At 43.2% G+C, this 13,068-nt stretch overlaps 2 protein-coding genes across 4 annotated transcripts in view; both read left to right on the top strand.

Moving 5' to 3' along the window:
* The window catches only part of snphb (syntaphilin b), a 1,167,912-nt gene that overhangs the window by 924,517 nt on the left and 230,327 nt on the right, over positions 1–13,068 (top strand). The gene's annotated exons all lie outside the window — the stretch shown is intronic.
* Positions 1–13,068, top strand: part of flna (filamin A, alpha (actin binding protein 280)) — a 45,757-nt gene that overhangs the window by 25,375 nt on the left and 7,314 nt on the right. The window contains exons 10-36 of one of the 2 annotated variants that reach the window (XM_008318357.3): positions 1,139–1,276; positions 1,992–2,118; positions 2,210–2,346; positions 2,433–2,629; positions 3,112–3,225; positions 3,361–3,504; positions 3,627–3,750; positions 4,034–4,194; positions 4,566–4,656; positions 5,301–5,470; positions 5,794–5,911; positions 6,024–6,136; positions 6,420–6,569; positions 6,664–6,982; positions 7,089–7,262; positions 7,343–7,505; positions 7,644–7,804; positions 7,929–8,096; positions 8,206–8,329; positions 8,416–8,572; positions 8,663–8,852; positions 9,871–9,894; positions 10,399–10,646; positions 11,654–11,728; positions 12,391–12,490; positions 12,602–12,742; positions 12,839–12,967. In XM_008318357.3, coding sequence (XP_008316579.1) covers positions 1,139–1,276; positions 1,992–2,118; positions 2,210–2,346; positions 2,433–2,629; positions 3,112–3,225; positions 3,361–3,504; positions 3,627–3,750; positions 4,034–4,194; positions 4,566–4,656; positions 5,301–5,470; positions 5,794–5,911; positions 6,024–6,136; positions 6,420–6,569; positions 6,664–6,982; positions 7,089–7,262; positions 7,343–7,505; positions 7,644–7,804; positions 7,929–8,096; positions 8,206–8,329; positions 8,416–8,572; positions 8,663–8,852; positions 9,871–9,894; positions 10,399–10,646; positions 11,654–11,728; positions 12,391–12,490; positions 12,602–12,742; positions 12,839–12,967 — 3,957 coding nt within the window. The remainder of the gene's footprint in view (positions 1–1,138; positions 1,277–1,991; positions 2,119–2,209; positions 2,347–2,432; positions 2,630–3,111; positions 3,226–3,360; positions 3,505–3,626; positions 3,751–4,033; positions 4,195–4,565; positions 4,657–5,300; positions 5,471–5,793; positions 5,912–6,023; positions 6,137–6,419; positions 6,570–6,663; positions 6,983–7,088; positions 7,263–7,342; positions 7,506–7,643; positions 7,805–7,928; positions 8,097–8,205; positions 8,330–8,415; positions 8,573–8,662; positions 8,853–9,870; positions 9,895–10,398; positions 10,647–11,653; positions 11,729–12,390; positions 12,491–12,601; positions 12,743–12,838; positions 12,968–13,068) is intronic. The other variant, XM_025059367.1, reaches the window with a different exon arrangement.

The raw sequence follows: 13,068 nt of genomic DNA, 5'->3' as shown, positions 1-13,068 counted from the left end.
TCCAATGTTCTCAGGAAAGCAGGCCAGGTCTGCTGATGTTGTTTTTTTAAAGGAATTGATAAATGGGCGAGCTTAAGACAGGAAGTTAAAGGTAACTTCAGCTGACAGTTAGTCCGAAAATGTGTTTTCTCATGCTGCTGTGTTTTCCCTGCAGACTTTTTTTGTAAAGCATTCTTTCTTTTTCCTGCTGTTCCACTGGATGCCGTCTCCTCTCTGCTCCACTCCTGTCCTCTCTTTGATAGAAGCCTGGTGGTATCTCTCCTCTCTCTGGAACTGCCTCTTCCTTCTGCTGTCATTTCCTGTTTCCTGGGATTTCTCTCTTGGGTACACACTCCATGTGTGTTTGTGTGATGCATGTCTTCACTTGCGACTAATTCCCCCTGCCTATGACTCAGTCATCCGTGGTGCTGCCGTCTCCTTATTAGGAGATTTCAGTGTGTTGAGGGAATGATCTACTCACACATTCACTAACATAAGCTCGCGTCTTTACGGAAGGAGACCAGCATTACACTGTTTGTATTGTTTGTGTTGTCACCCTGGAGCAGGATACATCACTTCTTCCATTTAACTAATGCTCATACGTTTACATCACGGCACAAATCATAAACAATGGTGTTTGTGTTGCACAGCCTGCTTGTTGTTTCTTAGAAACATTGTGTTTTTGTGGGTTTTTTTATGGTGTATGTGATCAGCAATTTTTTAGTTTACTCACACAAAAAAATTATTCTCACCAATTTTATGGCATCGAGTTATTATTTAACCTTCCTGTGGGTTTTTTTGTTGCTTCCTGTGGGTTGTTTCAGTGTGACATCAACTGCCATATTATACTCTTTTAATTTGGAGATAAGGAAACTCCACTTCCTGTGTGGGCTAACGTCCTTCAATGGGCTCTGGAGTATGCTGGCTGTTTAGGGGCACACAGGGGGGTGTAACTGGGCAGTTGGTGGGGAAGAATAGCTGAGAGGTTTCCAGCAGCCTCACGTTGTGATGGATGTAACATTAGTATGGAAAATGTTTCGGTTTTATTGCATTTATCCTCCACTTCATTCCTCTTCCCCCCACAGAAACCACTAGTAAACTCTCTTGTGGTGATGATGTTGGAGTCGAACCTTGATTTTCTCTTTTTTACTCTGTGCAGCGTGTAACCCCAGCCTGTGCAGAGCTAAGGGCCGTGGCCTGCAGCCAAAGGGCCTGCGGGTGAAGGAGACTGCAGACTTTAAGGTTTACACTAAAGGAGCCGGCACTGGAGAGCTTAAGGTCACCATTAAAGGCCCCAGTGAGTAACACAAATCTTTTTTATTCTTTGTTTTTCCACTTTTTATTTATGAGGTTCTGTGGCTCATGGCAAAATGTCATTCTCATTGTTTCATTTAACCTTTAGCACAATAAAGTGAAAAGGGAAATTGGTTAAATGTAACTGGGCTAGCCAAAGTAATGGGTAACATGTAGCCTGGTTGAGGCAGAAAGATAAGCAGTGCAGCCACTGTAAGTAAAGATGTCAGCTAAAATGTAAAGGTAATATAAACTACTGAAAGTTAGACTATGCAATGTTTAACCACTTTTTTTATTAAAAAAAAGGAAAATATGCCTATAATAGCCGCTATTGCTAAATACCCTCGCTAGCTGCATGTTTACAAGCACTTAGCTAAAAGAAAGTCAGAAGTAAACTTCATATAAACGCACATACAGCAAATACATATAAAACACTGCAAATAAAATGTACACCAGCAACACCAGAAGGTTTGCTGAATATAATGTAAGATTTGCTAATGGCTAGTAAAGGAGGTAGAAAAAATGTAGCCTACTGTTAAATTAGCCAGGACAGCTAGCTCTGAATTAGCTAGAGTTTTGCTACAAACAAGGCATAATTAATGTAAAGTCAGCAGAATTGTTAAATTGTAGCCAAAACAATTGTATTATTGAGTTAGTATAGAATTAATCCACATAACTGTGTTTCCTAGTCGTAGTAATTATCTTTTTTATGCTAACAGAGGGTCTGGAGGAGCCGTGTAAGAGGAAGGATCTTGGAGATGGCGTCTATGGGTTTGACTATTTCCCCACCACACCTGGAACCTACAGCATCACCATCACCTGGGGAGGGCAGCACATCCCCCGCAGGTACTGTACACACCAGTGCCATTTATAGGAAAATACAGTTGGATCCTAATGAGTTATTTCTTGATTTCTGCTCACACTCTGCTCTCTTCAGTCCTATTGAGGTCAAGATTAGCCCTGAGGCTGGCCAGCAGAAGGTGAGAGCCTGGGGTCCAGGACTGGAGGCTGGTGTTGTTGGTAAATCTGCTGATTTTGTGGTGGAAGCTGTTGGAGACAACGTCGGTACACTGGGTAAGTACAGATTTTAAGAACGTATCACACTCGGGGCTCGAATCTTAAACGTTTAGTTAAACAATCCGTTCATGTGCTCTCTGCAGGTTTCTCTGTTGAAGGCCCGTCTCAGGCCAAAATTGAATGTGATGACAAGGGAGATGGATCCTGTGACGTGCGCTACTGGCCCACTGAGCCCGGAGAGTATGCTGTGCATGTACTGTGCAACAACGAAGACATCCAGCACTCTCCTTTCATGGCTGAGATTGTCAACCCTCCAGGAAAGGACTTCTACCCTGACAAGGTACGTGTGTGTTTCTGTGCACATATTATAGTGCCATAGTTGTAGTAAAGTACTCAGTCTTAGAAGACAGAACTGTCTTCAAAAGAAACACACGGCCTATTGTTTATTAAATGCCAGGATGGAATATTGATGAAGGCAAAGAGTACTCCAGTATTTGTACCTATGCCCACGAAGAGTCATGGTGTCAAAACCAAGACAGCTGCATATAAATTCACAAATTTAGCTGCAAATCTATTTAAGTTTTATAGACTATTATATATTAGATATTTGTCAGTAACATTGGCTTTAAGCTAACCTATAGCCTTTCCTTGGCTACAGGTTGTCTCCTAGGTTACACCTATCTTTACTGATAAGTTAGAAATACTAAAAGTCTTTTGTTTTGTTTTCTTTCTACATTTAGTTTGCCTTTAATTTTACTTTGTTTGCTCTGGAGAAGTATTTCAATGCAGAAACATGTCTTTATCTGTGTGTCTGTGTTGCAGGTCAAGGCCCATGGTCCAGGTCTGCAGAGCACTGGTCTGGCTGTTGGAAAACCCACAGAGTTTACAGTTGACGCCAAGCAGGGAGGAAAAGCTCCTCTGAAGATTTTGGCTCAGGTATGGCTTTAAGCTTTGTTTAGATCAAGTCAAGTCGATCTTAAACCTGCTTCAGATGTGTTAGGGGTTGAAACCAGTGGATCTTTTCAGCTTTAATAGTTTATGTTTTACATCTTTGTTTTTCTGCCCCTACAGGACGGTGATGGTACTCCTGTTGATGTACAGGTTAAAGATAACGGCAACGGCACCTACACCTGCAGCTACACCCCGAAGAAGCCTGTGAAACACACCATCATGGTCTCCTGGGGGGGAGTCAACATCCCTGACAGTCCGTTCAGGGTCAGAATCTGAACACAACCACATACTTACTGGCATTTTTCTATCTAGAATTTACTTTTTAAATATTTAATGACTAAAAAGTTAGCTGAATGTGTTTTTGTTTTTTGTTTTTTTGTCCACAGATGAACATCGGTGCAGGTTGCCATCCAAACAAAGTAAAGGTGTCAGGACCTGGTGTAGCCAAGACTGGCCTGAAGGCCTTCGAACCCACATATTTTACTGTGGACTGTGCAGAAGCTGGTCAAGGTAAGGCTTGTTCTCAAAGTCAGTCTCATCTCTTCAAGTGTTCCTAACTCAGTTTAATTCCTTTTCTAAATTGTAAGTCTTTCAAAGTCCTTCAAGCTTTTCATGTCCTTCTAGTCCTTCTGTCCCCTTAAGTACAGGTCCTACACTTTCAGAAGGAAGTGAAATCTTATACCAAGTGTTGACTTCTCCTAATTTTGTACATTTACAATATTTGACATATTTAATTTATTGTGTCTGAATGTGTTCTGATCCGTTCTGACATGCTTTTCCTTCTTGTCCCCAGGTGACATCAGCATCGGGATCAAATGCGCCCCGGGCGTAGTTGGACCAGCAGAGGCCGACATCGACTTCGACATCATCAGGAATGACAACGACACGTTCACTGTGAAGTACACTCCTCCTGGAGCAGGCAGCTACACCATCATGGTGCTGTTTGCAGACCATGTGAGTTTGATTTGAATTGTGGACAAAGGACAGGATGTGCATGTGAAGAAGGCAGAATGTTATGGAAGAGTTGAATCTGTGTTAGGGTTGGCCGGACATCTGTTTGTGTCTGGTCTCCTGCGTCTTAATTTGATTCAGTCTCCTTTACTGAATTACACTCTTCTTATTTCCCACAATGCATGAGTTCATGATCAGTAACATCTGGCAGTTGTCCACGCTATCTGTATTTTCTGGACAAATGATGTTAATACATGTATGAACCAGTTTATGGCTTCCTTTGAGATTTTACCTGAGATTTGTGATGAGTTTTGAGTTGGTGTCAAATATCTTACGGGTCTGTGCGTCTGACTCCTGCACTGTTTGTTGTTTAGGCCATTCCTATGACACCCATCAGGGTCAAAGTGGATCCTTCTCACGATGCCAGTAAAGTGAAAGCAGAAGGACCTGGACTCAGCCGCAATGGTAAGAGCATGACGTCACCAGCACTACTCTAAGTTCTACCATTAAAAAAAAAAATTCACACAGTAGAAAAAATAAAATAAAAATGCTTGAATGCATGAATTTAACAATATTATTTATTTGGCAGCATCATCAATTGCAGTAGACGTACAAATGGAAAAAAACAAAAATAGTTTTACTAGACATGTAAATTAAAAATTACAAAAAATTATCAATTATCAAACAACAGTACATGGACTAATGTAAATCTTGTTGTACTGAGTTTAAACAGGCAGTGAGAGCAAGTGTATCAGGTGTTACTGCTTTTGCATTATATTTATATAAGGTAAATATATAAGGTAAATATGTAACAATAAATCAATCGCCATTTTGCAAATCATAACTGGGCTTCTTGCAAACTTACAAAAACGATCTGTGAATTACTTGGACGACAATAGCAAATGAAACATCCATGTATTAGATTCAGTTTATGTCCCATCTGCTAACACTGATCAGCTGAGCTGAAGCCTTTTTCTGTTATTGTCCACCAGGAGCAAAACAGATGTCTGGCTTCACTTCCTAAACTTCCTCTATTTCTTAGAAGAACAACAGTATTTTTTTTTTTTTTTTATGTTTACGGAAAATCAATTGTGTTTGTCTTTTTTCAGGCATTGAACTGAACAAACCCACCCATTTCACAGTCAGCACCAAAGGAGCAGGAAAGGCCAACCTCGACTGCAGCTTCAGCAGCCCGACCAAAGGAGAAGCCGTCAAAGACTTTGAAATTATCAATAACCACGACAATACTCACACTGTCAAATACACACCTGTACAGCAGGTAGGAAAACACACTGATTGTTCTACTAGAACCTATTTAGGAATAAGTGAGTGACATTGACGTGACATGTTCAATTTTGAATTCTAAAAAGTCAAGTATACTAGCTAGCATTAGCTTCAGCAACCTTGAGACTCTTCAAACCATTACTCATTTCAAACGTGATAAACGATACATTAATTCAACAGAAACCATGAGTCAGTTAACTAAAGGTGTGTCAGTTCAGTGATGTGTTCAGAATAAGAGCATAACCCAGAACAAGGATTTTTTTTTCTAGGTCATAAATGTAAGTGTAATCTGTGTAACTGCTCTGTTTTTGCCACTAGGGGCCTCTGGGAGTTGCTGTGACCTACGGGGGAGACCATATTCCCAAGAGCCCGTTCAATGTGGGCGTGGCTCCCAGTCTGGACCTCAGCAAGATCAACGTCACAGGCCTCCCAGACAGTAAGGCTCTTTCCATTGGTCACTCATTAGTCATAATACACTTCTGGTTATTATGTCTTCACTGGTTTCTGGGTCAGTGTTTTTACATTCTGGTTTCTTTGTGTCATGTTAGAGATGACCGTGGGCAAAGACCAGGAATTTACAGTCAAATCAAAGGGTGCTGGAGGTCAGGGAAAGGTTGCTGCTGTGGTGACTGGACCTTCAGGAAAACCTGTGGCCAGCAAGGTGTGAACTTCTTCTTCTTTTCTTGTTATGTAACCTCCATCAGACACTAATCAGGATTAGTTGGATGAATTGGATGAAAAACTGATTCTTGATACTTTTGTGGAAAATATAAAGAAATATATTTGAACAACTTATTAGGTGTTTTTTCTCAATCTCACTGATACACAAGAAACTAAAAAACCTCAAGTAACACTAAATCATCCTGGTTGTGTTTTGACTGGCACATTTATGCCAAACAATGTTGTTTATGTAAAATACAAATCTCTTCCTTCTCTAACTTCAGGTTGAGCCAGGACTCAGTCCAGAAACCAGTCAGGTGAAGTTCATTCCACGAGAGGCTGGGCCATACCAGGTGGAGCTGACCTATGACGGTGCTCCCATCCCTGGATCACCCTTCACCCCCACAGCTTACCCTGCTACAGACCCCTCCAAGGTAGGACTGATCCATATCTTATGTTGACCGTCAACTTTGGCTAATACACAGATTGTTGATTTTCTCATCACACTAATTTTATTCTCATTATTAGGTTCGCTGCTCTGGGCCAGGTCTGGAGCGAGCCAAGGTCGGGGAAACAGGAGAGTTCATCGTGGACTGTACAAATGCTGGTCCGGCAGAACTGACCATCGAGATCATCTCGGACAGTGGCACCGAGGCTGAGGTCCATATCCAGGACAACGGAGATGGGACCTACACCATCACCTACATCCCTCTGTACCCTGGCTCGTACACACTCACCATCCGCTATGGTGGCAAGGATGTGCCCAACTTCCCTGCCCGGCTCAACGTGGAGCCCGCAGTTGACACCAGTGGAGTTCGTGTCTTTGGGCCAGGAGTGGAGGGCAAAGGTGCAAAAATCACGTAATCTAAGACGAGTAGACAGCACAGAGCGTTACCTTGATGTAAACCAAGCCTAAATTCCCAGGATTTGTAATCCCCGTTGTGGTCTCTCAGGTGTTTTCCGTGAGGCGACTACAGACTTTACTGTGGACGCTCGTGCTCTCTCACAGAAGGGAGGTGACCACATCAAAACTCTCATCGCTAACCCATCAGGCAGTCGCACTGACGCTATGATCACAGATCTGGGAGATGGCACCTACAATGTGGAGTACACTCCTTATGAAGAGGGTAAGTACAAAGCAGCGTTTGTCTACTTTCTATTCCAGAGTTTTTGAATTCTCATGAGAAGCTTCTTTAATGCTCCTTAGGCCCCCACAGTGTGGAGGTGTGCTACGATGGCTCTCCGGTGCCCAAGAGTCCATTCCGTGTTGCGGTCACAGAGGGATGTGATCCAGCCAGGGTTCACGTGCACGGCCCTGGCCTGAAAGGTGGAATCACCAATAAGCCTAACAAGTTCACAGTGGAGACCAGGTGTGTGACAGGAGAGAGAAACCAATCACCTTTTTAATACAACCACATAGACTGTTTATATTTAAAATGTCCTTCTTTGCAGAGGAGCCGGCACTGGTGTACTGTTTATATTTAAAATGTCCATCAACTTCTTTGCAGAGGAGCCGGCACTGGTGGTCTGGGTCTGGCCATGGAGGGTCCATCCGAGGCCAAGATGTCCTGCACTGATAATAAAGACGGCAGCTGCAGTGTTGAGTACATCCCGTATGAGCCTGGCACCTACAACCTCAACATCACCTATGGAGGACAGCCTATCACAGGTACAGGAAAGCAATGATTGACAGACGGTGCCTGTCATTAAGATTGTACCCAGACTGTCAAAGCTGTTCAATAACTTAAGTTACAGTACTTTCAACTCCCCTCACTTGGTCTCTGTCTGAGCAGGTAGTCCGTTCTCTGTGCCAGTCAGTGACACAGTGGACAGTACCAAGGTCAAATGCCAAGGTCCAGGCCTGGGCAACAATGTCAGGGCCAACATTCCTCAGGCCTTCACAGTGGATGCTTCCAAAGCTGGAGTGGCCCCACTGCAGGTCCGTGTGCAAGGACCAAAAGGTAGGATGCAACAGTTGTTCACATTATGTAATTAGAATAGTTAGAAGAAACATGCAGTGCCTGACGTGTGTTTGTGTGTGTGTGTGTGTGTGTGTGTGTGTGTGTTAAGGCGTGGTGGAGCCTGTGGAAGTGGTGGATAACGGTGACCAGACTCACACCGTCAACTACGTTCCCACCAGAGAGGGGCCTTACTCCATCAACGTGCTGTATGCTGATGAGGAGATCCCACGCAGGTAACACAGATGTATCGATCAGTCACTGATCAACTTCCTGTATGTTTCAACTGACCACTGATAGAGCTGCTTTTGTTCCACTTCAGCCCATACAAGGTAAAGGTGCTGCCCACCCATGATGCCAGTAAAGTGCGTGCCAGCGGGCCAGGCCTCAACACCACTGGGGTGCCAGCTTCTCTGCCTGTGGAATTCACAATCGATGCCAAAGATGCAGGAGAGGGACTCCTGGCTGTGCAGATCACGGTGAGTCCCTGTACATGATGCAGAGGCAAAAAAACGCAGACCTTTGGTGAGGCTTCTTTTCACATTTTGAGTCATTCTGCTTTTCCGCAGGACCCTGAGGGCAAACCGAAGAAGGCCAACATCCGCGACAACCACGATGGCACATACTTGGTGTCCTACGTCCCCGACATGACGGGCAGATATACCATCCTCATTAAGTACGGAGGGGATGAGATCCCATATTCACCTTACCGTATCAGAGCCCTGCCCACCGGAGACGCCAGCAAGTGCACAGTCACAGGTACGTACGTTGGTGCTGCTCTGGACAAGAGAGCCATAGTTACTATACTGACATGTTTTAGCCTGTGTACGAGAGTTCTGTTCTATGGTAAAAGAAACACATTATCTGTCGGTAATCTTTGATATCAATCATGACAAAACCAGGAAGTGAGGAAGATAAAAAGTGGATGACTTGTATCCCTACTGACTCTGTTGTCCACATGTCAGAGTTAAGTTCTTCTGCAGTGGCTTTCATTCATTGCAGTGGAGTAGGGCTGGTGAGAATTGAACTGCTTTTTGCCCCCAAAAACTCTTTGCCCCCTTCCTTCTCCCTCGATCCACCCCCCACCACAAAGTCTCACCACACCACTCGGCTGAGCACTGCTACAGTATTGTGACCTCTTTCTGTCAAATCAGCTGCTCAGCCGTATAGACTGCTATTGTACTGTTAATTACTAGTTCAAGGTTTGTTTGTTTTTGGGTTGTTTTTTTTTCCAATAAAACGTGATGACAATTTTATATACAAGGATCCTCCTTAGAGGACAAAAGACAATAATTCAACACAAGCCTACAGTTTAAACCCAAACCATAACTTCTTTGGCCATAATTCAACACAGTTCATTTTGACAAAAGAAGTCATTGTGACGTAAAATGTCCTTGATCCCGATTTATTTATTTATTTTAATTATCAGCCAAATAAAACCAAATAAAAAGTGTGGAAAGAAAAAAAAAGCTGACATCTTAACAGTTTCCTACCTACTGCTTCTGTCTTATTTATTATCTCTAGGTGTGTTGTTTCTCACGCTGTGCTCCTTAGCTACACACAGTACATACGTACACACAAACACCCTCATATATAGCTCTCCCACCTCCTGCTTCACACTCCACTATCACTGTTTTTTTAATTTATTTCAAGTGTTTAGAGCACAGTTATTGCTTCACATCACCCCCACCCTCACCTGACTTTCTTTCATTTGTCACTGTTTTTTTTTTTTTGTTTTTCCCCCGTTCCTCCTGCTTCTCACCGTTCCTATTGTCAGTCTCAATCGGCGGTCATGGTTTAGGTAAGCCTACTGAATGACTTTGTCATGTCCAGGAAGTCCTCTTCCTTCTCCCTCCTCGACTCTCTGACAGCATCTAGCACAATAGCACCAGCCTTTAACAGGAAACCCCATCTCTCTTTGCTTCTTCTCCTTCTCTTTCTCTTCCTTAACTATTTTCTTCCTTCTCTCATTTTTTATAAGTTTGGCTCCCGTCTAATAACTTTACATTTGTATTCCTCTCACTCTTTTACTGGACAGACTAATGGACTAACAGTGGAGGTAGGATGGCATGGTGGAATGGCACTTGAGCGATCTAGTTCCCAATCCTAAGTGGAATTTCTGTTAGTCGATGGTAACAATTTACTGAACTTTAGACAGATAATAACATGACTAGACTCCATCCAACCTTAACCTGGTCTCATGGTTGTGGAATGTGCATGCTGAGAGTTTTGTGTGAGACAGTGCGAGTAACTTTGTGTCAGTGGAACGCGGATAAATACGATCACATTTTACTTTCTCCCCAAGGCGCTGGCGTTGGCCCGACCATTCAAATTGGCGAGCAGACAGTCATCACAGTTGACGCCAAGGCTGCTGGAAAAGGCAAAGTGACATGCACCGTCTGTACGCCCGAGGGGGCAGAGGTTGACGTGGACGTTGTTGAAAACGAAGACGGCACTTTTGACATCTTCTACACTGCGCCACAGCCCGGCGAGTATGTCATCTGCGTCCGCTTCGGAGGCGAGCACATACCTAACAGTCCCTTCCAAGTCACGGTGAGTCCTGTGTGTTTCGGCACTGGTTTTACCAACGGTTCAGTATATTATTTTTTTGCGATACGACATGTAAAAATTCATAAACCAAAAAGAAGCAGAATGTGACACAGACTGTACAATGGCCAGTACAGAACCATATAACCAATAATGTTATGTCTAACTGCCATTAAAACCATCAGACTAAAAATCAGAGGGTCGTGAACTGACAAGGGTTTTTTTTTTTTTGGTTGGGAAATTGACCTACAGCAGTCATTATCAGTAATGATTTGCTCTTTTGTGATTTCTTCAATCGTCATTTTTCCCTTATTTGTCCCATAATCACAGAGTGAGTATTTGCAACCCACACATGCTGCCACAGGAGGGCGCTATTTAGTATGTGATTCCTGTGGGCCTCTACCCACTGTGTGTAATGCAGATGTGTAAGGCAGGCGTGATAACCATTACACTTTTGTACATATAAATAATACTTTGTTACTTGTTTTCTAGGTTCCAGTTGATTTGTTTACGTATGTAAAGTGTGTTTTAATGAATCCCTCCAATCAAGTTCAGATAGAAAGTATTGGTAAAGATACCAGGTTCTGAAAAGTAGAACAGTAATTCACACAGAGGTGAACTGTTGAGAATAGAAACTTTCATAGATAATCATCATATCATCTGCATAAAGATGAATTCAGCATCATTTACTGCATTGATTAGTGAAAACATACATTTTTAGTTGAGGGTTTCAAAATACAGTCTTAAAAGATTGTTCTCACCCACTTCAAGGTTTTTAACATTTTGTTTAAAACAGAACAGAACAGATTGTACTGTGGTACGTCAATAAGCAGACGAGCAGCCGCAGACATCTGTGAAACGTGCTTTTACAGAGGTTTTTCAGTTGGCTCTTTGGCACAAGACATTTCCTTTCATCACTTAGACTTCTTTTTTTCCCATTATTATTTTACATAATTCTCTTTCTTATGTTGTACCCTCTCCACCTCTCACCTTTAACCTCCCATCCCTATCAGGCACTGGAAGGAGCTCCATCAGACCAACTCATGCAGCAGAGCCAAATGCCCCAATACTACGCTCAACAGCCCTGGGTACCTACAACCTCTGCCTCCATCTCTCGCATCCATGTTGTTTAGATTCTAAATTTTCATCTCTCATTCCCATCATTGCCTCCAGCAACCCCCCTCCCCCCTTTGCCCTCTGGGCTGCTGCTCATTGCAGGTGTTTCATCTCTGTGCCATGGAGGGTTCTTTTATGTCACTTTTTCTCAGGAACAGGATTCCTCAGACACATGGACAAATGCGACAGAAGTGGGGAAAATTAAAAATAGTTTAATGGTTTAATTTGTACCTGGGGATTTATCTTCCCTGTGCAGCCCATGTGTTCAGCATTGTGAGACAAAACCAGCCATTTTGACAATCACCAATGTGGCCTGCGCCACATTTAACAAAATGGCCAACTGTGCATCCTCCTCCTCCACCCTCCTTTCCCTGACCTGCCAGTGTTTTTGTCCTCATCTTTTTTCACTCTCTCTCTCTTGCAGTGTTTGTCAGTGTCATCATCCTCATCTTGACCACAGTTGTTGTTCTCCCATCAATCACCTCCACGATTCTTTTAGTCCCATTCCGTTTGTTGGTGTTTGGAAGCTTGCATATCTGTCCTGTACTGTGTTGGTTACGTCCGCTGTGATAACGCGGCGTTCACTGTTGATATGACCATCATCATGATATTTGTTCATCTGTCAAACAAACAGGCAACGGACAGACCAATGGGACTCAACGGTTTGGATGTGGCAGGGCTGAGACCCTTCGACCTGGTCATTCCATTCACCATTCAGAAAGGAGAGATCACAGGTAGATCACATGTTTGTCGTGATCCGAAAAGTCATTCATGTTTTTCTAGTAATGAGTCTGTTCTGACCTATTGACCTACATGATGCACATGACTTTGTTTCACTGCTGAAGGTGAGGTCCGAATGCCATCAGGCAAGGTTGCCAAACCCGACATCGCCGACAACAAAGATGGCACAGTTACGGTTAAGTACGCGCCCACTGAGGCTGGTCTGCATGAGATGGACATCAAATATGATGGAATCCACATCCCTGGTACAGTTTGCATTTGCAGAAACATGGAGATAATTAACATATATGTTTTTAAACTGAAACATTTTACTAATGCAACCTGTTTCCTGTCTCCCACAGGAAGTCCTCTACAGTTCTACGTTGACTACATGAACAGCGGTAACGTCAGCGCCTATGGTCCTGGTCTCATCCACGGCACCGTCAACAAGCCTGCCATCTTCACTGTTGACACCAAAGATGCTGGAGAAGGTTTGAAGTCTACTGGAACACATTAGTTGGCTTTTTGAAGCTCTCACAAACTAAATGTCATTCCCATCATTTCTGATAATCGGAGGCTTCATCTTCACCTT

Source organism: Cynoglossus semilaevis, chromosome 10 (assembly GCF_000523025.1).
Source record: "Cynoglossus semilaevis isolate Cse_v1.0 chromosome 10, Cse_v1.0, whole genome shotgun sequence".
Lineage (NCBI taxonomy): Eukaryota > Metazoa > Chordata > Actinopteri > Pleuronectiformes > Cynoglossidae > Cynoglossus > Cynoglossus semilaevis.
Note: the sequence above shows the minus strand (reverse complement) of the source record. Positions and strands in the feature narration are given on the sequence as shown.